Source organism: Mobula hypostoma, chromosome 4 (assembly GCF_963921235.1).
Source record: "Mobula hypostoma chromosome 4, sMobHyp1.1, whole genome shotgun sequence".
NCBI lineage: Eukaryota > Metazoa > Chordata > Chondrichthyes > Myliobatiformes > Myliobatidae > Mobula > Mobula hypostoma.
This window is the reverse complement of record NC_086100.1, coordinates 26,576,438-26,602,493: the sequence shown is the minus strand read 5'-3', so window position 1 is coordinate 26,602,493 and position 26,056 is coordinate 26,576,438. Positions and strand designations below refer to the sequence as shown.

Genomic DNA, 26,056 nt, shown 5'->3' with positions numbered 1-26,056 from the left:
ATAATGGTAGGGGTCCATAGCATAAAAAAGGTTGGGAACCTTTTGAAGATGTAGAGGGATCTTGTCAACCCCATTCATACTGCTGCGTGTTTCCCACATCTTTATGTTTCCAGAATCTCCAAATTTGTGATTTTCTTTAAACTGAAAGTTGTTGGTCACAGCTAAGATCAGCTGTCACCGTAAGTGCTGATGGCAGGTCCGTGGCAATTAGGAGAAGGATTTGAGATACTCAAAAAAGTATCAAATGCCCATTGATGAGACGATGAGATGAAGCTACTGCGCACACTCTGCTCAGTGAAAGCCAGATAACAACTTGTCCTTGGCATTCAGATGCTAGCAACAAACTTTGTCTGGTGCCAAAATATTTTTCTTCTAATCTATAATTATTTCTGACAAACCGCAGCTGTAAAATTAACACTCATTTCACACTTTATATGAACTTGTTCAGACATGGCAAGGGAATTGAACTTTACTCAATTGCAGTGAGAACTAAACCAATGGATTTACCTTCTTACAGTCTGTTACACTTTTCTTTCTTCATGCTTCAGGTGTGCAATGTTCCTCCTGAACAGGGTTTTACAAGAGAAAATATACACCAGACACTCCTGAACTGCACTCTCAAATATTTGCCTCTGATGCAGTGAAGCAGTGTTTCCATCAAGGTGCCTGACTTTTAAGCCATAACTGTTGTATTTGGAAAACCTGATCTCAAAACACTTAATAGAAACAATCCATTTGTCAGACATGAATCACTTGATTTGTACCATTGCATGAGTCATCTGTTGATGTTCAGATGGGCCTAAACTGTCAGTTTGACTTTATATCATTGAGTAGCCATTTAAAAACATTGAGCAAGGGCAAGTTGTTAAAGGACTAAAACATAGGAGCAAGATTAGGCCATTCTTCCCTTCAAGTTTTAGATTAGATTCAACTTCATTATCATTGTGCCGAGTACAGATACAAAGCCAATGAAATGCAGTTAGCATCTGACCAGAAATGCAAAGAATAATGTTATTTACAAAATAACTGCGAATAAAAAGTAAGTGCTACAGCACACAAATATAAAAGTACTGAGACAGTACAATATGGGTGCAATACTGCTTAGCGCTGTGATGAGAGGTTCAGCAGGGTCACAGCTTCAGGGAAGAAGCTCTTCCTGTGCCTGCTGGTGCGGGAGTGGAGGCTCCTGTACCACCTACCGGATAGGAGGAGAGTAAAACGTCCATGGTTAGGGTGAGATGCATCCTTGATAATGCTTTTCAACCTGCCCAGGCAGCGTTTATGGTAGATGTTCTCAATGGTGGGCAATTGGGTGCTGATAATCCGCTGGGCAGTTTTCACCACACGCTGGAGTGCTTTGCAGTTTACAGGACAATTGCCATACCACACTGAGATGCAGTTGGTGATTATGCTCTCAATGGTACAGCGGTAAAAGTCCGTCAGTATCCTGAGACAGAGGTGAGATTTCTTGATGCTCCGCAGGAAATAAAGGCGCTGTTGCACCTTTTTGATCAGGATGGAAGAGTTCAGGGACCAGGTGAGATCCTTGGAAATGTGGACACCAAGGAATTTGAAACTTGATACACGCTCCACTACAGCTCTGTTGATGTAGATGGGGACGTGAGTGTGGCTCCTAGCATGCCTAAAGTCCATAATGATCTCCTTGGTCTTCTGGGTGTTAAGGGCCAGGTTGTTGTCAGCACACCACGCGGCCAGGTGCTGGACCTCATCCCTGTAGGCCGTCCTGTCATCCCCTCTGATCAGGACAACCACCATGGTGTCATCTACAAACTTGATTATGGAGTTAGAACCGTGTACAGGAACACAGTCATAGGTGAAAAGGGAGTACAGAAGAGGGCTCAGCACACTGCCTTGAGGCACGCTGGTGTTCAGGGTGAGAGTGGAGGAGAAGAGGTCGACTAACTTAACTGATTGGGGTCTGTTAGTCAGAAAGTCCAAGGTTTCCAAGAGGGATGAGCTGATACCAAGCTGGCGAAGTTTGGCGATCAGCTTGGAGGGGATCACAGTATTGAATGCCGAACTAAAGTCAATGAACAGCATTCTGACGTAAGAGTTGGGGCTGTCTAGGTGGGTCAGGGCAGAGTGAAGTGCCATGGAGATGGCATCCTCTGTCGACCTGTTGGTGCGATAGGCAAATTGATGGGGGTCCAGGATAGTGGGCAGACAGGATTTCAGATGTGATAGAACCAGTCTCTCAAAGCACTTTGCAGTGATGGGGCTGAATGCAACTAGAGGGAAGTCATTCAGGCCCGTTGGAGTGGAATACTTCGGCACTGGCACAATGGTGGCGATCTTAAAGTTTATGGGGATAACTGCCTGGGCCAGGGACACATTAAAAATATCCGTGAAGACCCCGGCCAACTGCCCTGCACAGACCCTGAGCACACGGCCAGGTATTCCACCTGGACCAGCTGCCTTCTGTACATTCACCCTGCTCAGGGTGGCGTAAACATCGGAGGTGGAAAGTGAGAGAGGCAGTTCACCAGGTGGGAGATCCACTTTGAGGGTGACCTCCTTGTTCTCTCGGTCAAAGCGAGCGTAGAAGTAATTGAACTCATCAGGGAGGGAAGCAGAGCTGGAAGGGGGCACAGTACTAGGTGGTTTGAAGTCTGTAATAATCTGTATGCCATGCCATATGCGCCGGGGGTCCGAGGAGTTGAAATGCTCCTCGATTCTCTGTTTGTATGTGTGTTTGGTCTGAGAGATACCCCTCCTCAGGTTGACCCTGGCTGAGCAGTAAGCTTCCCGATCTCCAGACCTGAAGGCTGAATCTCTGGCTTTGAGCAGGAGGCGAACTTCTCTGTTCATCCATGGTTTCTGATTGGGGAAAACTTTTATTTGTTTTTGTGATGTCACTTTATCTACACACTTGTTGATGAGTTCAAGGACAGAGTTGGTATATAAATCAATGTTAATCTGAGAGTCTGTGGTGGCATGGGCAGCAAACGCTCCAGTCTGTGTGCTGGAATTGGTGCTGAAGAGCAGAGTCAGCATCCTCCAGCCAGATCTTAATAGTCTTCATTGTGGGTTTCACACGTTATGGCCAGGGCATGAAGGAATACGGGAGAATGTAGGAGATTGGGGCTGAGAGGAAAATTGGATCAGCCATGATGAAATGGTGGAGCAGACTTGATGGGCCAAATGGCCTAATTCAGCTCCTATATCTTATGGTCTGGTCCACCATTCCATTTTCACTGATTTTTTTTTAATCCCTCTCAACCCCATTCTCCTGCCTTCTTCCCGTAACCTTTGACACCCTTACTAATCAAGAACCTATCAACCTCCACTTTAAATATACCCAATGACTTGGCCTCCACAGCCATCTGTGGCAATGAATTCCACAAATTCACCTCCTTCTGGTTAAAGAAGTTCCTCCTTGCTCAACATCATGACTGCAAGAAGATGCGTTCAGCTTGCACCCTTCTTTCATAGCCAAATGGTGTTCAACTCATCACTGCATATTCCAAGCAACACACAGCCTGCTGGAAGAACTCGACAGGTTACACAGCATTGGTGAAAGGAAAGAAATTGTCAACACTTCAAGATGAAGCCCTGCATCAGGAGCGAGAGCGGAGAAGCGAGATCACAGCATAGAAAGGCGATTGGTGCACTGGCAAGGGGTATAAAATGACAGCCGTGTAGTGTCAAGTGAGTAGAGGTCGAGCAGGTAAATGAAGATAGAGACAAAGCGAGCTGGAGCAAGGTGGGGGGAGGGCAGTGAAGATGGGAGACAACTGCAGGAGGAAGATAAGCTGGAAATCCAATGCTAGATCCTGATAAGTAAAGGAGATGAGAATGGGAACCATTAGGGAAGAAGAGAGAGTTGAATGACAGTTCAAAAGAGATTGCGGAAGTTGTTTTTGGGGCGGGTGGTGGAACCTGTGTGGGAAGTTGATGGATGGAGGAGGGGGTGAGGGTATATTGTGTGTTGCTCCTGATTCCAGCATCTGCCGTCGCTTGTGACAACATATTCCAATGCTGACATATTCCAATCTATCAGGGTATTGCTTAACATCCTTCTGAAACCAGAGGATGCCTAGGAGTCTGGAACAACTCATGCTGAAGGAACTCAGAGGGGCAGCGAGTATCTGTGGAGGGAAATGGAGAGCCTATGTTTTGGGTCCCAACCCTTTATCTGGATTGAAAGATAGCCAGTATAAAAAGACGGAAAGGTTGGAGCAAGATATAGCAAGCAATTAGTGCATCCATGTGAGGAGAGGTGCTAATCTTTTTATACTACCTCACTTCCCTCTATCTTTCAGTGACATTTTCTGATATCCACCCTAAGGTGCTGCTGTCAGAATTTCCCTCTTCGTCCATGGGTTCAGCTTTTTCTCTGCAAATACAATGCAGAGTTAGTTGACGTTTTGGGCTGAGACCCTTCTTTAGAACAAGGGTCTCAGCCTGAAACATTAACCATGTTTTCCACTGGCATAGTTGCTGCCTGTCCTGCTGAGTTCCTCCAGCATTTTGTGTGTGTTGCTTTGGATTTCCAACATCTGCAGATTTTCTCGTGTTTGTGATTATACAGAATTAGTGGCTTGGTGGGAAATTCAATACTTTATATACTAGGTACGTAAGCTGTTTGAAATGTTAAACCTAAATGAATGAGCTGAGATCTTAATGCCGTACATGAGAACCGTCGAATAACCTCGTTGGTTTCAGAAAGTTATTTTTACAAAATATGGATTGTAATTGCAGCCTTACATTTTATTTTGTTTATGATATTTTACCACATGCCATAATCTCATGAGTGTTCTCCAATCTTTCACTTAGTTTAAATGATACCATTATCAAAGTAAATGATTTCTACTTTGGGTTTGCTGCCGGTGATCTGATTGATTTTGAAGCCTCCCTGGTGACACAGTAGATCCCCTAAAGATTTTGCAGGACTCTTTACTGTGATTGAAAAGTAAGGGAATTATATATTATTTATTCTTCAACCAATAGCACTAAAGCAGATAATCGATTGAACATCAATTTCTTGAACTTCCTATAATTTCTCCCCTGTTCCCCTTCTCTCTTTTTCCATTCACCATTCAGGATCTCCTCTTACCCCTTCTTTTCCCCTCACCTACCCATCACCTCCCTCTGATGCCCCTCCTCCTTCCCTTTCTCCCATGGTCAACTCTCCTCTCCCATCCAAAATTTCCTTCTTTTTCAGCACTTTACTTCTTCCACCTATCACCTCCCAACTTTTTATTTCATTCTCCCCGCCCCATTCACTCACCTGGTTTCACTTAACACCTGCAGGCTTGTACTTCTTCCCCTTCCACCCACATTTCACCTCTAGCATCTCTTGCTTTTCCTTTTCAGTCCTGATGAAAAGTCTCCCCGAAACATCGACTGTTTATTCCTCTCTGTAGATGCTGCCTGACCTTCTGAGTTCCTTCAACATATTGTGTGTGTTGCTCTGGATTTCTAGTGTTACAGAATCTCATGTGTTTATAATCTGCTTGTGTACTTCAGTGGTGTTGGTGAAATTTTGCTGGACACCAGCTGGCTACCATGGTTTCTTTTATTAATGACTCCACTTCAAAAACACATAAAGAATAGGATTGGGTCTTAAACCAGCTGATTAGAACTCAGTCCTTTACTCCACTTCCTTACAAGATTCCCAACCCTTGATTCCTCTATCATCGATCATTGCCTTTAAAGCACTTTGGAATTGGAATTGGTTTATTATTGTCACATGTACCAAGATACAGAGAACAGCTTGTCTTGCACATACACATCAAGTCATCACACAGAATGATTAAATGTTTTAAAACTATGAAAATAGGAGGGGCTAGGGAAGATGGCGCTAGTGGTTTTTGAAGACCCAGGCGACTTCTTCCAGTTCGTCCGTGAAACAGCTGGGCGTGGGAGTGGGGTGTGGGGTCTTTGGGGTTCTGATGTTTCTGTCATTCATTCTTTGGGATTTATTTCTGTTTTGTGGGTGTTTATGAAGAGTAAGAATTTCAGGTTGTATACTATATACAATCTCTCATATTAAAATGCTATATCAACATGAGTTATCCATTTATCTAGTTACATTGGTACTATAAAATAAAAGTATCATAATATCTTTAAATACAATATTTTAAGAACTGAATAAGGAGGAAAAAACCAAGACAAATACTTTGCTGCATAGCTTTATGTCAGTACAATTAGGTGGATTTTTGGAGTTGATTCTTGGAAATAACAGTAACATACAGTCCTGAATAGGGGTCTCGGCCCAAAATGTCGACAGTTTGCTATTTTCCATAGATGTTGCCTGGCCTGCTGAGTTCCTCCAGTATTTTGTGTGTGTTACATATAGCACATTCTCAGTTTTATTGCATATTTGCAGGAGAGGTATTTAAGAACATGTTGTGGCTTAGTCTTCAACAGGATTATGTCTGTATTTTGCATCTTATTGTAAATTGCTAGGAAATTCAAGGGCATTTATCATTTGTGAAAATAACACACAGAGTGTTGTTCCTCATGTTATCATTATGTCTACTTTTTTCACTAGACAGGTAATTATTTTTTGGTATGTGTAAAGGGAGCATTGTGGTGCAGCTAATAGGGTGCTACCTCACAATTCAAGTTATCCCAACCTCAGATACTGTGTCGAGTTCATACATTCTCCCTCTGACTGTGTGGATCTCCCCCAGGCACCATGGTTCTCTGCCACATCACACAGTTGTGCAGGTTCACAAGTTAATAGGCCGCTGTAAATTGCCACTAGTGTGTAGGTGGGTGGTAGAATCTCAGAATCCGTATCAGGTTGAGTATACTGTACTGACATGTGCTGGGATATTTATTGCTTTGCAGCAGCAACACAGTACCATGCATAAAAATATCATTATAAGTTAAAATAAGATTTTTTTTAAAAATCTGAGTAGTAAAAAATGAGAGCAAAAGATAATCAAGAGAAAATCTGCAGATGCTAGAAATCTGAGCAATACACACATATACACAATGCTGAAGGAACTCAGCGGGCTAGGCAGCATTTGAGAAAAAGTGTAAACAGTCAACATTTCGCGCTGAGACCTTTCATTGCGACCACAGGTGCTGCTTGGCCTGCTAAGTTCTTCCAGCATTTCGTGTGTGTTGCAAAAGGTAAACTAGTGTGCATGAGTTCATGGTCCATTCAGAAATCTTATGGTGGAGTATGTGTCTTAGGCTCCTGTACCTTTTTTCTGATTGTAGCAATGAGAAGAGGGCATGCTGGGATAATGATGGGTGCTGTCTTCTTGAAGGTGGCCTATTGAAGATGTCCTGGGTGGTGAGGAAGCTAATGCTCATGATGGATTTGGCTGTTTTTATATCCCTCTGCAGCTTTTTCCAGCCCTGTGCATTGGTGTCTCCATACCAAACAGTGATGCAACCAGTCAGAATGCTCTCCACCGTACACCTGTAGAAATTTGCTAGGTTCTTTCGTGACACACCAAATCTCCTCAAGCTCCTAATGAAATATAGCTGTGGCTTTGAATCAATATGTTGGGCCCAGGTTAGACCTTCAGCGATGTGGCACCCAGGGGCTTGAAGCTGCTCACCCTTTCCGCTGCTGGAGTTGATGGAAATGTGAGGAGGATGAAGTAGGAGTGAGTGTGCAATTAATGTATATGGTACCTCATAGTCAGCACAGACCCAATGGACCATGGGCTTCTGTTTACATCCTGGATAGCTCTTGGAAAGGTATGAAGGACAAGTCAAAGTCCCAAGTTTAGATTCTGCCAGTAAAATAAGCCTCTGCAGCCCAGTCCAACAACAGTGATTTGAATGATTTTGTCCTACTTGGACTTTAGCAAGGCTCAGAATTCAAGCCTCTTTGCTTTATAAAAGAGGGAACCATGCTTGACTGCACAAATAGAGCATGCTGACATTTTTCCCAGGTGTGAATGATTGACATTTATACATTGCCTCATCATAATTACCATTATGAGTTCTGCAGTTGTTGTTTTAGACATTACAATGACCTGCCAGCTAAAACCAAATTAAGCAATAGTTCAACTGGTTTTAGTGATATTGAATAATTGATGTCATTTGCTAGGATTATGATTGACTCAGTAAAATCAGGGACTGTGTTTTAAGGATAACAAGCCTTATCATTAAAGTTAATGACTCTTCAGACTCTCTAGTCCATGACGTGTATCACAAAGACCCTATTCCCTGGTTTAGTGGAGGAACTTCTGGTTTAATGGCAATCTGCTGAAACAACACTGAAGGTTCCCATGTAGTGAAGATACTGCAGTTTGAAAATGGAACTTTAAGCTAATAGAAATGGCAAAATATCAACAGCTCAACATTGGAGCAGTGCGCATACTGTATGAGTTAAAGCTAAAGTAGTGTCCAAGTGCCAAAATGATTAAAGGATAAATAATTTCCATTCAGCACATAAGTAACTGTTCAAAAATGCATTAACTAGGCCCAGGTGTGCCCTCTGCATTAAAAAGTCAAATCATAACTATTCCTTTCTCTGTAATTGAAAGTTCCTCTGTTATTCCTGCTCTATTCCTTCCATCCAATGACTAGCCACGTTCTTCTCCATGGGATTAACGCGAGCCACCGTCTTCACGAGCTCCCCTTTTGCTTATCACACCCCCTGTCTGGACGTCCCTTTTCAGGAGAGCAGCTCAGTCAATGGGCCACCTGGCATTGTGGCATTCTGCATGGGAGATCTATTTGAGGATGTGAATTTGGCATTCAGTATTTTAAAGCTGGTGCAGAACCCGGTATAACCCTGGTGTAGATTTGAATGAGAAACCTGAAGTTTGGAAGTATTTGGTCCAAAATAGTAGATGTAAGTCAAATTACTCCCTCCATGTATAACACAAGCATAATCGACAGCAGTCACTAAACACTCAAACTTCTCAATTTTAGCAACATGGATAGTGATGAGAAATCCACGGTCCTTTCAAATCCAACATAGTGGCAAGCTTAGGAGGGTGGGGACTTAAGCTCATTTTGATGGGATTGAGGAACTGTTCTTTATACTACTGAACAAAAGCCTGTGTCCCATCACATTAACATGCCATGTGAATGTGTTTTCTTGCATTGTAATCGAAGGCTGAGTTTGATATTCTGTAGTTGGTTCTTTGAGGAGTCACTGTGTAAACTTGAGCGCTGATGTTCCATTCTGTTCAGAATCAGAATCAGGTTTAATATCACTGGCATATGTCATGAAATTTGTTAACTTAATGGCAGCAGTACAATGAAATACATGATAAATAAATATAGAGAACAAACTGAGTTACGTTAAGTATATGTATGTCTATTCAGTAGTTAAGTTAAAATAAGTACTGCAAAACAACAGAAATAAAAAAGAAGTGAGTAATGGGTTCAATGTCCATTTAGAAATCAGACGGCAGAGGGGAAAAAGCTGTTCCTGAATCGCTGAGTGTGTGCCTTCAGGCTGCTGTACCTCCTTTCCAACAGTAACAACGTGAAGAGGGCATGTCCTGGGTGACGGGGGTCCTTAATGATGGACACCACCTTCCTAGGGCACCACTCCTTGAAGATGTTTTGGATACTACAAAGGCTGGTACCCATGATAGAGCTGACTAGTTTTATCAGTTTCTGCAACTTAATTCGATCTTGCGCAGTAGCTCCCTCCCCACACCCCTTATCCCAGACGGTGACGCAGCCAGTCAGGGGACTGACATGACTGGTGAAATAAATACCAGCAATGTGAAATTGAATGGGCACTAGCTGATATTGAGGCTTTTGCCACATTTTCATGCATCCTACCATTCATATTTTTATGTTGAACTTCATAATGAAGGGAGAAAGCCTGTGATTGGTGAAAGTACACTTGCAACTCTCAATGTTGCATCATGAATTTAAAGTTACATGTTTAGAAGTGATTTCCCAGCAGCTTTGCAGTAAAAATCAATTGGACTGCTGCTACTGGCCTCTTATCCTTCTGCTCTTCAGGCCTTCATAAAGGACAATATGCAATATCTTTGGTGAACTTTTTAAAAGTAGAAAACCAACAGTGACACTCGTCCATTACTCCCTTTCATCTTATCAATCTGCACATGCAGGCACCTCCCAGTCTCCACCCAGCTAACAGGAGTCACTTGCCACTCATTTCCAACTCCTCACCTGCAACCTATTTAAACCCAGCTCTCACCCACAGTTCTTGTTCACCCATTAAACCAGCCAGCCTGTACCATTTGCTCCTGCCCTTCAGTTACCTTGTTGCCTTGTCATGTAATAATTCATTCTCTCTTGCTTTATGGCCCTTCATGGCTTGTTATTTTGCAGTTTATTATTAAAATGATTGCTCACTGCTAATTCGTCTCCACTGCTCTGTGCTTGGGTCAAGCCTCCTCTACATATCCTGACAAGATGGTTGAACCAGAGATCGCCCCAGCAGAGTTTGCTTGCCTAAAGGAAATCATCCGCTGACGTGAGCACACGACCCAGTAGCAGCCCGAAATCATTCACCAGCAGCTCAACATCCTCAATACAGCAACCCCGCACCTGTCAACCTCCTCCCTCAGAGCCCCGAACACTTCAACAGATCCCCAACCCGATAACACAACTTCCTGTCCCAGTGCATCTTGCACTTCGAGCTGCAGCCGTCTCTGTATTTGACGCACCAAGCCAAGATTGCCTTTGTCATTTCTCTCTATTCTGGGCGAGATATGACTAGGGCCACCGCTAAGTGGGACAATAAAACCATCATCTGCAATAAATATGAGGAATTTACTGCTGAGGTGTGCCAGGTTTTCAACCATCTGAGAAGTGGAAGGGAGGCAGCCGATCAGATACTTGGCCTGCGTAAAGGCTCACACTCGGTGCTGGAGTACATCGTGGAATTCAGCGTCCTCTGGGTGGAGTGTGGCTGGAATGCGGAAGAGCTGCTGACCCATTACCATCATGGGCCCTCAGAGCACTTGAAAAATGAGCTGTCTTCCCAGGGCATGCCCAGCAACCTCGAAAGCCTCACCTCTCTGGCCCTCCGTGTTGACTAATGTCTTATAGAATGGCCCTCCATATCACCAGCCAAAACGCCAGAACCATTTCTGGTTGCAGTTCACTCATCAGCAATGCATCCAGAGCTCATGCAGTTAGGGAGAGCTCCCTTAAACCTCCCCTCCCCAGGAGTGTGAGCGTCGGTGGAGAAACAACTTGTACGCTAACTGCAGATCACCTGATCACCCACTGCGTCCAGGAAATGGAACCACTGGTATGTCATTGGACTGTGGGAGGAAACTGGAGCAGACGGAGGCAACCCACACAGTTACATACAAACTCCTCCATCAACTCACCTAACTCTCCTCTTATCTTGGGTTACCCCTGGCTCTTTACTCATGACCCTCACTTTGCCTGGCCACGTGGTTCACTGCTGAGCTGGGGATCGACTTGCCCGACCACCTGCCTTCAGCCTCAGTTGACTTCACTCTGTAAGTCCGTGGGGCCGGGAAAATCCCTCAGCCTCACCGAACCCCCGCAGGAATACTATGACTTAGCCATCTCCTTCAATAAAATTGATGCTACCACGTGCCACCTCACAGACCACACGACCTCATGATCAAGCACCCCCTGGGCACCACCCCTCCCCGAGGTCATCTGTTGTCTCTCTCCCCTCCTGAAACCCAAGCCACAAATGACTACATCACCGATGTGTTATAGCACGGCTTCATTCACCCTTCCCAATCCCTAGCCAGTGGAGGTTTCTTCTTTGTCACAAAGAAAGATGGGGGTCTCCGTCCCTGCACTGACTACCATGGACTCAACAAAATCACTGTTAAGAACAGCTACCCTCTCCCTTGATGGATAGCGCATTCAAAACAATCCCCGTTGTTCCCTGCAGAGGAGCCAATGGAGGAGGTCCAATCTGCCGGGGCCCTTGTTGTCCAAGGACCACTCAACCCACCTGAGCTTGCACCTTCAGAACCAAGGATGGTGGGAGACGGTCCAGTCTACGTGGTTCCCTGGTTGATGGGTTCACGTCATCATGGATGTGGTGTGCTGCTCCTGGTTGACTCAGAAAAGTACGGTCTGAAGGCGACATCTTGGGTGCTGTCCAGTTACACGTTGAGTCCATCACTCGAGGTGTTCCACTGGACCCATCTGGATCACCTTGGGCCAGCTGTAGGGGTGGGGTTCTGTCAGGCCTGCACAGGCAGGCTCCTCCCAGTCTCCATCTAGCTAATAGGAGTCACCTGCCACTCGTTTCCAACTCATCACCTGCAGCCTATTTAAACCCAGCCCACATCCACTGTCCTTGTTCACCCATCAAACCAGTTAGCCTCAAACAGTTGCTCCTAACTTTCAGTTACCTTGTCATATTAAGTATCCATTCTCTCTTGCTTTGTGGTCACTCGTGGCCTGTTATTTTGCACTTTATTATTAAAGAGATCACTCACCGCTAAGTCACCCCCTCCCTCGCTCTGCATTTGGGTCAAGCCTCCCCTACATTTCCTGACATATCAGTGCTGTTCACTTTGAGAAAATGTTCACCCTGCCCAGCCAATCCTCCCACATTGTACTTGATGGGGGAGATCAACTCCAGCAAAGTGACCTCTTTGACATTTCATTACACAGGCAAATAGACACTTAGCTAATAGGCCATTGAAGAAAGATTTTCCCATTTGTCATTGAGACATTCTACATAACAGTGTACTCTACTCTTGGAATGACAGCTTTTAACTCTATAAGTGACTTGTTAAATATTTGATCATTATTTCAGATATCTTGTGCATCAAGAGTATTGTGATTTTGATTCATAATAAAAGTGAATTTTCAGGATCCATTCTTCGATTCACAATTTTTCCACTTCTATGAGCTAGCTGTTAATTTCAGCACAGTTAATACACTCATGTGTTCACTTTAGCAAGGAAATGAGATTTGGATCCAATATCAATATCAAATGTAGCCTGGCCAAGAGAAAGCACATTCCAAGGAAGAATAAAGCTTTGTTACTCCATGATAGTTTGATGATCTGTGTCAGCTATATAGACTCCAAACTGTTCCCAGCCTAAGTACTGTGTACCTGTCACATCTAAATTCCACCCCTCTTCAATGTTAACATTATGCAATGTCATGATATTAATGAAGATTTTGTCAATAATATGAGTTATGAATTATGAAGAATTCTGAGCTGTAGGAGTCTAGGTTGCAAGTGTTTCAACATAAATAACATCAAACCAGACTTTCTATAGACTATTTTAAATTACTTCCCAAAATGTGAAAGAACAGCAATTTAACCCACTTTGCTACATATAAAAAAAGCCCCCTAGCACTGTTATGCAAAGTATACTGGTGGATTTTCACTTCAGACTTCCCAATACATCTAGTTCAGACATTTACACAGTGGAGAGCTCGTGTATTTTTTTTTGTTATTTTATGTTTTTTAAAGTTTGTATATTTGTTTTACAAAGACATCTTGAGTTGCATATGCTGGCGGTTAAAATTCCTTAGACAGCTGGTAAACATTTCTAATGTGGACACTGATGAAATGGTGCTGTTTTAACTCTTTGTAGCTTTCGTCCACTGTTGGCTTGCTGATTTCAAAAGTTTTCTGCTCGTGAAAGGCACCAGAAGTTCATAAAATATTGGCTTCCAAACAAAACTTTTGATTTAACTTGAAGAAAATTGTACATTTAGGACTGCCTTGTGGCCCCATATGTTTTTATAATATTCTTTTTTCAGACTTCACAGACTCAGCATTGTACAATGCAACTTGTTTCAAAGTATACCAGGGAAATTTTATACTCAAGGGAATTAAAATCTTGCGGAATTTACAGTTGAGATCTAATAGGAGCATGTAAGACAAAATAAAAACTTTTGAATTTACAAGTATTCTTATACACCATTAGTGCATATAACTGCAGGACCCTTTTTTTTTTAACGATACTTCAAGGATTCATAGCTGCTTTGACCCATAGACCGACAGGATGCAATTGACAAAGTTATTTCTTCAAATGATATCATTCTCCACTGATGTGTATGAATTAGAAGCAAGAGAAGGCCCCCTAAACCTACCCTGTCTTTGAGTAAAATTATGCCTAATCTGACTGCATTCTCATTTCTATCTTTTCCCATTAACCTTTCACTCCCTTATTCATCAACTGTCAATATCACTCTACCTTAAAAATAATCAAAGTTTCTGTTTCCACCACCCTTTGTCGCAAAATTCTCACGCCCCATTGAGTGAAAAAAAAATCACTTTATTTCTCTGTTTTTTCACATTGGTTATTTATCCACCCCTTTGGGTGCTGTCTTTCACTATTCCATTATGGTTCTTGGATTTTCAGAGTATCCCCTCCAGAAACAGAATCTCAGGGTTGTATATTGTGACATATATGTACCGATGATAAATTTACTTTAAGCTTCGAAATAGCAGCCATTTATTTTTAAACAGTGGTCCCCTATATCTAGATCCTCCCACAGGAAGGAATATCCTCCTCAGAACTTGTCAAGACTATTGAGGGTATTGTATTTTCAATCAAGTCACATCTCTCTCCTAAACTCCTGCCAAAATAACCCTAGCCTGTCCATCCTTTTCTTGTAAGATAATGTATCTATATGAGGAATAATCTGGTGACTAATCTTCTCTGAATTGTTTCCAAGCACTAACATTCTTCAATGAATAAGGGTGTTCATTTCTCCAGGTGTAGCCTCACCAGTGCTCGAGTAACTGAAGCATTTTGCATTACTCCAGCATCTGCAGAATTTCCTGTATTTATGATTTACTCATTGACTGTGTTTGTCTGGTTCTGTTGCTTTCCAGCACTTTCAGACCATGCTGAAAACAAAGTTGAATGTATTGACTCTGCGGAAGGAACCCCTACCTACCGTCATCTTTCATGAACCAGAAGCCATTGAATTGTCTCCCACAGCTCCTATGATGAACAGCCAGTATAACACAGAGCGCAAGGTTAGTCGCAAGTTGCATTCAGGGAATTGCTTGACAGGATGCTTTTGAGGGCAACAATATGCTATTTATTTGTGAGGATATCTCACTGGCTGGGGCAAAAATGTGTATTTATTTCTTAACCTCAGTTAACATTTACTGTCTGGATGTGGTGCCAGTATTCGCCACAAGCAACTTTACTCTTCAGCTTACTAAAGGTAAATGGTTAAGTCTTTAGACATTACCTCAGACTGCTGCATACATAAAATTATTTGATCCATTGGCTTTTAAGTTCTCTGCAAATTTTTATTCAGGAAGAGAAATGTGATTGAAGACATTCCCACTAAACTCTGTGGTTCCTATCGTTTGAAAAATATTGAAATACAAAATATCAGCATTATTCAGATACTCAAAAAATATCTCCTTTAGTGAAGTCAGACTACCTTTCCTCGGGATCTCAGAAGGGAATCTCATAACAGAATGGTGTAAATCACAAGTTTCGCATGAATCCCTCTATGTAGTAATTAGCAGAGATGTCAAAAATTAGAATATAGTTTTGATGCAAATTGATTGAGTTAATCTTTGACTACTAACATCATTCAATGATAAATAATGATTTGCATTGTTTTTTCTCTAGAAGTGGGTATTCCTGGAATGATAGATATTTAATGTCTTGTCACTAAATGCTCTAAGATATTGGTACGTTGACTTCCTGGACGACTGCAGCCCCTAGGATGTTTGGATCGACGCCCAGATCTGAACTTTAATTGAGTAACAGCAGAACTAGAAAATAATATTAAAATGATTCTCCTTTCCCCTGCCATTAGGACAAATGGCATAATTGTGTTAGTTGATTATTGTGTTCCCCTTTCACCGAGTCTGTGTGTAACTCTATATCAGTCTTCTTGTCCTGCCAACTTTGATACGATTCAATCACAATCAGGTGTTTTATATTTTGTGCAAATTACCATTGCATTGTTTGTCTTGTGTCTGGTTGGGGAGGAAGTGAACTATAACAAGAAATGCTTTTTTTCTGCAGTTTGGCTTAAAACTTGTTCCAGACGCAGCTAGCAAGAAATTCTTGCTGAGAGGAGTGATAGGTACTCATATTGGAAGAAAAAAAGTGCAAGCCCTCTCTCCTCCCCAACATTGAAAAGAATTATTCATACCAAATATAGATATTCATAAAAAGCTACTTTAATCAATTCAGTAAGCTATAAAATATGCAAATTAGGTCAGAATCAAGTTTAATATCACTGGCATATGTCGTGAGATAATTAACAATTTTGATAATTGAGACACTAAAAGGGATGTAAATGCAGTGAGAAATTCATTCTATAGGTTTATCAGCCAGGTATTGCAGTTAAAAATGACCTCCAACACCATCTTTATTGACCTTTTAATTTTGATTCTTAACAATGATGCTGCCAAACCATGTCTCATCAGATTTGTTTTGTAACGTTGCACCAACAAAAAGTTAGTGATTATCCTGGCACTTCCGGATCTTACATGGAAAATGCGCACAAACACTATCGTGGGTGACTTCAGAATTCTGTCGCATGCAATCTGTTGTCACTGTTCAAGTCTGGGAGCATGGAAGAACACATGGAACAAATCCTGCATTCCATTACAACTGTACTCAGGTTTTGATTAAATTTCTTTGCAAATAACAACTTGTCCAAAGGAACCTCTTGACACATGATAACATTGTTCACCCTAAACTGAGTTCAGGTGGCCTTCACATTACAAAGTAGCTTCCAGTGAGATTGGGTGGGACTACAACCACAAATCATGGGTTAAGGGTGAAAGGTGAAAGGTTTAAGGGGAACCTGAGGAGAAACATCTTCACTCCGGGGGGAATGAGTGGTATATGCGAGCAGGATTTCAACATTTAAGAGAGATTTGGGTAGGTACGTGGACGGTAAAGGTATCAAAGGCCATGGACTAGTTGGGCTGAAGGGCCTGTTTCTGTGCTGTACTTTTCTATGACTCTATGAGTTTCATTCTCAGAAAACTGTCCAATCACAATTTTCAAAAGCACAGATCCCCTTTTCCCCTTGTTATAAGTGGAGATGTATTCCTACAGAATATTTTTCTCTCAGATTAAGCTATTATGTTAGCAATGGCAAATGCCCCACTACATTACCTACATTACTTAATAGCTGAGGACTACATCAGACTTGGGCATGGTCAGGGGCTGTAAGAAAGAACCTACAACTTTTGTCAATGTTTATCTTTAGTGACTTCGTAACTGTGGAGCCACAAGATTTGGATGTGACATCACCACGTCAACATTGTCAGTAGTCAGAGCCAAGCCTTTTCTTTTTCACTCCCTCCCCAGTTCAAGGACATTTGAACAGATATCAGAGTGCAGCACTGCCATGCTCTACTTCTGTAACGCACTTTCTCTGACGCACAAGAAACGTGGATGACGAAAGGATTTAGGAAGTAGGGATATCAGGGAAAGGCAGGATCAGAATTCATGAGAAAAGGAGTTCAGTATTAATGGGTTAAAGCATAACTGCTTATTCAGACTTCAGATTCATTTATTAATCAGATGTACATCACAAATACAGTGAGAACCACAACCTAACAATGGAACACACACGAAATGCTGGAGGAAGTCAGGGAGCATCTGTGGAAATGAACAGTCAACATTTCAGGCCGAGGCCGAGGCCGAGACAGGAAAGGAAGGGGGAAGATGCCAGAATAAAAAGGTAAGGGGAGGGCAAGGAGGACAAGTTAGAAGGGTGATAGGAGAAGCCAGGTAGGTAGGGAGGGTAAAGGATTGGAGGGGAGAGTGGATCATGGGAGAAAGGGAAGGAGGATGGGACCCAGGGAGAGGTGATAGGCAGGTGAGAAAAGGTCAGGGGCCTGAGAGGGGAATAGAAAAAGAGGGGGTGGGGGGTATTTTTTTTACCAGGAGAAGAATTCGACGTTCATGCCATCAGGTTGGAGGCTACCATGATGGAATAAGTCATTGCTCCTTGACCCTGACGGTGGCCTTATCGTGGCACAAGAGGAGGTCGTGAACCAACATGTCTGAACAGGAATGGGACTCAGAATTTAAATTTGGCCACCGCAAACATTCGCTTTTGATAGATGGAGCTCGACGAAGGGGTCACCCAATGACATGATGGAAGCAACCCGCAAGTTTGCGAGCAACACATTACGGCGCCAACACAGCATACTTAAAATGCTTGGCCAAACAACTTAGAACACAACAAGCAACAAAACAACAGTAGCAAAACAAGCCCCATTCCTCTCTATCGCTCACACACACACATACACAAGAGGAAGAAATGCTGGGAGATTATGTTAGGGAGCTGGCCATGGCAACATCGGAGAAAATGCTTCACAGGTGAAGAACACAGCAGCACTGCCTTCTGACACATCTGTTCATGTGTTCCTCAGTCTATTGAGTGTTTGGCATCACATCCAAATCTTACTGGCCCACAGGAGTGAGTGACTAAAAATAAAAATTAACAAAACTCATTTTTTCTTATACGTTCTTGTTTATTTCTTTATTTTTCCCCCAAATAAATTCTGTAAGCAAGAATCTAATCTCAAATTTTTGTGAGGTGATTTCTGAGTTAAGAAAAGGCAGATTTCCAAAATCCAAATGGCCATAACACAGGGTTTCCTTTGAACCACTGCTTATAATGTTACAAATTATATCATGTTGCCCTTACACAAAGGTTAGTGGTGTTGTAGATAGTGTAGAGGCTTGTCAAAGATCGCAGAGAGACATTGATAGGATGCAGAAGTGGGCTGAGAAGTGGCAGAAGGAGTTCAACCCGGAGAAGTGTGAGGTGGCACACTTTGGAAGGACAAACTCTAAGGCAGAGTACAAAGTAAATGGCAGGGTACTTGGTAGTGTGGAGGAGCAGAGGGATCTGGGGGTACATGTTCACAGATCCCTGAAAGTTGCCTCACAGGTAGATAGGGTAGTTAAGAAAGCTTATAGGGTGTTAGCTTTCATAAGTCGAGGGATAGAGTTTAAGAGTCGCGATGTAATGATGCAGCTCTATAAAACTCTGGTTAGGCCACACTTGGAGTACTGTGTCCAGTTCTGGTCACCTCACTATAGGAAGGATGTGGAAGCATTGGAAAGGGTACAGAGGAGATTTACCAGGATGCTGCCTGGTTTAGAGAGTATGCATTATGATCAGAGATTAAGGGAGCTAGGGCTTTACTCTTTGGAGAGAAGGAGGATGAGCGGAGACATGATAGAGGTGTACAAGATATTAAGAGGAATAGATAGAGTGGATAGCCAGCGCCTCTTCCCCAGGGCACCACTGCTCAATACAAGAGGACATGGCTTTAAGGTAAGGGGTGGGAAGTTCAAGGGGGATATTAGAGGAAGGTTTTTTACTCAGAGAGTGGTTGGTGCATGGAATGCACTGCCTGAGTCAGTGGTGGAGGCAGATACACTAGTGAAGTTTAAGAGACTGCTAGACAGGTATATGGAGGAATTAAAGGTGGGGGGGGGTATATGGGAGGCAGGGTTTGAGGGTTAGCACAACATTGTGGGCCGAAAGGCCTGTACTGTGCTGTACTGTTCTATGTTCTATGTTTCCAAAGAATCTACATCCTTTGGTGAGGGATTCTACCTTAAGAGTCTTAAAGTTATAGCTTGACATATAAAATCAAGAAGTAAATGCAAAAATCTGGAGCAACAAGCTATCTGTTGGAGGAACTCACAGGCCAAGGAGCATCTGTGAGGATGTTTTGAAATGTCAACTATTCCTTCCCCCTGACATATACACCTTGACCCACTCAGTTCCTCCAGTAAATTTTTTGTTGCTTTAAAATGAAAAATAGTTTTTATAATGCAAACAGCTGTGGAAATCTGGAACTCTTTCCCTAAAATGATGCAAATTCCATCAGTTACAACCTCTGTGATTGAAACCAATGAACTTCTGTCAGGAAGGTGTGTGAATCAATAATTCAAAGATTCAAAGTGCATTAATTATCAACAACATGTATAGATTATACAACCTTGAGATTTGTTTGCTTAACAGGTAGTCACAAAGCAAAGGAATCTGAAAGAACCAAATTTTAAAAAAATAAGACCAACCCCCAGTGCTCACAAAAATAAAACTATTCATGGAAGCGATAGAAGAAAGAATCAACAACAGCATTCCAACCCAAGTTGAGTCCTTAGATCCAAATCCCTGGAGCAGCCCAGAGTAGGCCCAAAGCCTCGGTATTCAGTTCATTATATTGCCGCAAGTTCGCAAACATGGAGCACAGCAGCCAGGGGCAACCTCACAGCCTTAGCATCGCAGAGAGAGGAACCCCCAGACAACAAAACATCAGTTATCTGCCCCCAGCAAGGGCAGATAACTGATGCTGAGGCATGAAACAGAATGACAGAACCAGTTTTAGAGGTTGAATGGCTTAACCCTGACCTTATCTCCCTCTATGTTCTTGTACATAATACTTTAACTGCCTTGTTTGGATAGGGTGGTATTCCATGGTTCATAAAGTTCATGCAAATATTTTTTAACATTGAGCCATTGGGTGGTTTCTTCTCCAAATCAGATGAGATACAGTCAATAAAATTTTACTAATGCTGTCCTATAGTTTCAGGGGTGGTGCCTGAGGACTGGAAGACGGGCGATGTTACACGATTGTTCACATCAGGTGTAGGCATACTGTAAATGCAGTAACTGCAGACCGGTTGGTTTAACCTTGGTGGTGGTGATAGTTCTGGAAATCATAATCAGAAGCACGATTAGACACGTGTGGACTGATTAGGAAAAAAGAGCCACAATAGGTCTATTTTAAAGACAAATCATATTTGACTCACATTATGGTTTCTCGATGAAGTAACAGAAGATTTCGATGAGGGAAATGTGGTTAATGTGGTATAAATGAACCTTCAAAAGATATTTGATAAGATACCACATAATTGGCTTGTCATCAAGACTGAAGGCCATGGGAAAAAAATGGGTTGTATGAGCATGGTTAGAAAACTGGCTGTGTAACAGAAAACAGACTACTAGTGAGAGGCCATTTATCAAACTGGAGGGAAGTGTGCAATGAAATTATCCAGGGATTGTTGGAGACCCTGCTGCTTTACTTAAGATATATAAGAACGATTCAGACTTGTGGTGTCAAAGGTTCAGTTTTTAAACTTGTACAGGATGCAAAACTTGACACGTGGAGAACTGTGAGGAGGCTACTAGGAGGCTCAACAATACAAGCAGGTTGGGGGAATGGGTAGAGAGGAGACTGAGGAAATTTAGTGTGGAGGAATGTAACAGTTTGATGACAAAAAAAGAAAGAGGGAACACAAACTATGGACAGAATTCTGAACGGAGTACACAAATATAGAGATCAAGTTGTATACCTGCACTATGTGTTCTAAAGTGGCAGGGAGGATATTAAAAACATGCAGAATCCTGGGCTTTATGGAGAATAAGAGCGAGGAAGTCTACATGCCCCTTTGTAAAATACAATTTAAGGATCATTGTCAAAAACATAAACACAAGAAATTCTACAGATGCGAGAAGTCTTGAGCAACATACACAGAATGCTGAAGGAACTCATCAAGTCAGGCAGCATCTATAGAGGGAAATAAACAGTTGATGTTTTGGGCTGAGACCACAAATCAGTATTTTATTATTAAAAGACACAGTATTGTAACTGGCCCTTCTGGCTGGCCCAACGAGCCGACATATACCAATGTGACCAATTTACCTACTAACCTGTATGTCTTTCGAATGTGGGAGTAACCCAAAGGAGATTTGCGAGAACAGACAGTGGAGGAGCTGAACCCAGTCATTAGCGCTGTAGTAACAGTACGTTAACCACCACGCTACGGTGCTCCTCAATCAGGACTGAGAAGCGCGGGGTGGGGGGGGGCAGAAGCCAGAAAAGTAGATTGGGGGAAGGCAAGAGTACAAGCTAGCAGATGATAGGTTAAAAACAGGTGAGGTGGAAGGTGATTGGTTGGGGGAGGAGGGACTGAAGTAAAAAGCTGGGAGGCAATAGGTGGAAGAGATAAAAGGCTGAAGAAGAAGGAACCTGATAGGAGAGGGTGGTGGACCTTGGAAGAAAGGGAAGGAGGAGGGCACCAGAGAGAGATGAGGAGAAGGGGTGAGAGGGGAACTAGAATGGAGAATAGAAAGAGTGACAAGGGAGAGAGGGGAAAGAAATTACCAGATGTTGTCCAGCTCTAAACATTACACTTCAGGGGAGAAGACAGGATAAATGCTGAAAGAATTTTTCCAAGTTTGAGATTCTAGAACTAGGGATATCAGTATCCTGATCAATAATAAATTGAATTTGTTAGCATTGTGTTAATATTGCTAATCCATTTGTACTGACTGAGTTAGCCACTTTCCTGCCAGTACGTCTATCAGCCAGTACCATCTATGTTGATAACAAAGCCTCCAACAACAGTACTGACAGCACTAACACTGATGAGGTACCCACTGAATTAGTTCCTCAGCAGCTAGAGGTCATTTGTGGACATCTCAGTCACGTCTCTTAGAAGGTCCCTTTGAAATAGTGAGAAATCCAGATGACATTGACAACTATTCCACTGAAGTAGGAGAGCTGAGCTTTCGGTAAGTATGTGGGAAGGTGGGCCTTGTGCGAACAGCAATACCATCAGAATCAAAATCAGGTTTAATATCACCGGCATATGTCGTGAAGATTTTTGCTGTTCAGCAGCTGTACTTTGTAATACAAAGCAATAAAAACTATAAATTATAGTTAGGATATATTTATATTTAAGAAGTTAAATTAAATAAATAGGACCAATAGACTTTTTAAACACCTTAAAACAATGTAGCTTAATGTATTGTCCATGGCTGTAGCTGTGGATTTCAACTGTAGCAATCATAAACAGGAATATTTGATAATTTCCATCGGAGCTACTCGCAAGAGTCGCCTTCCTAATGGCTCCACCGGAATTGCATGTGCAACCTACTCTGGGAAACACCCGTGGAACAAAGGTGCAAGTGCAGAAGTTTAATTTCATTACTGGCCTGATTTCACCTGGGGTTACAGGCAACAAACCAATTTCAAGGCAAATCTGCATTTAATTCCAAGCGGTGTACCTGTGATTTTCTAATATGCTACCATTACTAGAATGGCCCTGGGGAGTTTTAAACATTTCACATATGGAGAGAATATACGTAAATTCAAATCTAAATCTGGTATGTGAGGGAATTATAGCACAATATATTCACTTCTGTGTCAACAGAATGATGAGAATGTGAAATTCACTGCGCATAGAGCAGTTAAAGGCATCAGCTCAGCAGAAGTCTTTTTAAAGGGATCAAAGACAAGTCATTAGAGATGCTGGAAATTTGAAATAAAGACAGGTAATGTTGGAATTATCAACATGACAGGCAGCATCTGCAGGGGAAATAAAGTTAATGTTTCATGTTGTTCTACACCAACACTTCTTCCCCACATCTCACTAGTTCCATCGGAACCTGTTTAGGATCTTACATCTGGTTTTGATGAACCTGATTTAAGAAGAAAATCAGGTAAATGAAAGAAAAAGGAATAAGAAGGACTTGGTGATAGAGTGAGATGAAGATGATTGGATTGGGACCCTTTAGATTGCAATGAACAACTCAACAGTTCTGGAAGTTTAAATTCATAGATGTTCCTTCAAATGGCATTGTCCATTTAAACAGTAACATCTCCAGGTATGCTAAGAAGTTCTTTAAACAGTAAGTCTGTTCACTGGGATGATTCTCTGTGGATTCCATTCCTGAGAATACTATACTCTGAGAAACTATAAGCAACATGAAACGTGCATGTTAGCTTGTGAATGTGTGCATGCGTGTGCACATGTATGTGTGCATTGGTAGGAATGGAGTGCTGCAAAATGGCAACAATGGTCAGCCACAGTTTAAATAGAGGTTGCACAAAAGGACTCGCCACAATCATCCAGAACTCTGGACACTTCAGATTAATTTGCCTCTGAGAATACAGGCAACCTTCAATGAACCATTTTTAGTTGGTAACAGCTGCTTCTACTTTGCTCAGGAGCATATTTGTTGAATGGTTCTCCCAGGTGGCCAGTCAGATCCTTTGCTCCTGAGGCAACCGCTACCTTCCAGAGGTTTGCCCCACTGCAAGTCATCTCAGCAATTTATCTCCATGGAGACCGCATCCCCAGCTGCACCACTGCCCTCCTCTCAGCTATTTGCAAACTCTTGATACATTGAACATTTAGACTGTTCTTCTCTTTTCTTCTCCTCCTAACTGATGACACAAGGCAACCAGGTAGCCCAGTGCACCAAGGTGAGGCTGCAAAATCTGAGCTGATCCCACACCAAGCTCCCCTGCAGCCAAACAATGCAGAACGAGTAGGAATCTGGGAACATCCCATTTCCTTCAATGTCTTTTTCATGCTGCTGTGCTAGATCATTTTAAATCTCTATTGTCTCTAAAAGGGAAATGTGGCATGAATGGCCCTACACGAAAATGAAAGGAGACACGCGATTGAAAACGGAAAAAAAGGGCATATTGCAGAGATTGCATGCCTGGAATAAAAAAATCAATAAAGTACTGGAAGCATTCAGACTCCATCTGTAGGGATGTAAATATAGTTAACATTTCAGGTCAATATGCTTGCATCTGAACTGCAGAAGAAATAGAGATAAAATAATTTTTAACAGGAAGGGAGCATGACCTGTTCTTCCCACCCCACATTATCTGATTGGTTATTTTAACTTTTTCTGGTTTGGATGACTTAAACCTCTATTTTTCTCTCCAGAGTCGTTGTCTGACTGGATAAGTATATCCAGTATGTTCTGTTTGATTGCAAACAAGCTAAAATCCCTACTCTAATCTTACTTTTATTCTTACTAACTTACTCTCTACTCTAATGTTATGTTTATCCTTACTTCCACTCGTGCAGTTTGTCTGCTAAGTGATGTATGATGTGATAAAGCAAACCAGCAAGCTAATGGCTTAATTGATACCACATTAAAATGAAACAAACATACAGTGAGTCATTGCCATCCGCTCTGGAGACAAGTTCACTGGTCCCAATTGCATTCTCATTTACGGTTATGCAACTTAACATTTTATTCAGCTAAATATACTATAACATAAAGGTAGAAAATTGGTTTTTGGAAGGATTGTCCTAAAACTTGTTGGCATCAAAGGAACTCCTAGGGTAATTGGTGTATGTCTGTTTTCAGCAGTATTTGTACCTTGTCCAACTTTTCTTTTGCTCCAAATCATTCAAGGTTTCCAAAGGAAAAGAAAATTGGATGAATGACAAGTATCTATGCCAGCCATGTCAACATCCAAAATTTGCAAGGATAGATAATAAGTAACTGATGGCCTGGAGGTTTTAGGTCATCATTTTTTTTTCGCTGATCCACACCTCAGCAACTACCTGTTGACACAATTAGGGTTGGCTATTTGCCAACTATATAATGATTTATCAAAGCATAATTCCTACGATGTGCACTGATGCTTAATATGTGTTTCATGGTTCTCAACACACCCTTTAGATCCTCCTTTACCAAAACAATTTGGCTTCTCATTCAAAAGTCCCATGCCCACTTTGTCGGTATCATCAACCATTGCCTTTCAGGGTGTATCTAAATCCAATTAAACAACAAAGAAATCAGCAAATTTATCATCATTATAATTAGTTTCTAAGTGATATGGAAAAGTGAGATTCAGTCTGTATGTGAAATCATGGTGCATAATTATAGAATTTAATTAATACTAATCAACATGAGTGTGAAACATTTAATCCTTTGCAGCCCTACACTCTCTATAGACCTCTGAACAAAGCTCACTACGAGTTTGCTTGGGTTTTTTTCAAATTTCTTGGTGATCTTAAGGTTCCTGGAAGGTTTTCGGGGGGTTTTAGATTTAGATTTTTATATGTAAAATAAAAATAAATATCAATGTACTGTGGTTTAATTTTAGAAACAAAAAAGAACGGATACTTCAGAACAATATACAGTATATTTAATCCAGAGTAACACACACAAAATGCTGCAGATACTCAGCAGGTCGGGCAGCATCTATGGAAATGAATAAACAGTCGACGTTTCGGTCCAAGACTCTTCTTCAGAACTGAGAAGGAAGGGGAAGATGCCAAAATAAAAAGGTGGGGGGAGTGGAATGAGGCTGGCTAGAAGGTGATAGGTGATGCCAGGTGGGTAGGAACAGTAAAGCCGCTGGACAGAAAGGAATTTG

At 42.0% G+C, this 26,056-nt stretch overlaps 1 protein-coding gene across 1 annotated transcript in view; it reads left to right on the top strand.

Annotated features, from left to right (window-relative positions):
* The window catches only part of pid1 (phosphotyrosine interaction domain containing 1), a 150,862-nt gene that overhangs the window by 50,473 nt on the left and 74,333 nt on the right, over nt 1-26,056 (top strand). Inside the window, exon 2 of the mRNA XM_063045438.1 lies at nt 14,735-14,881. Within this exon, the coding sequence (XP_062901508.1) occupies nt 14,735-14,881 (147 nt within the window). The remainder of the gene's footprint in view (nt 1-14,734; nt 14,882-26,056) is intronic.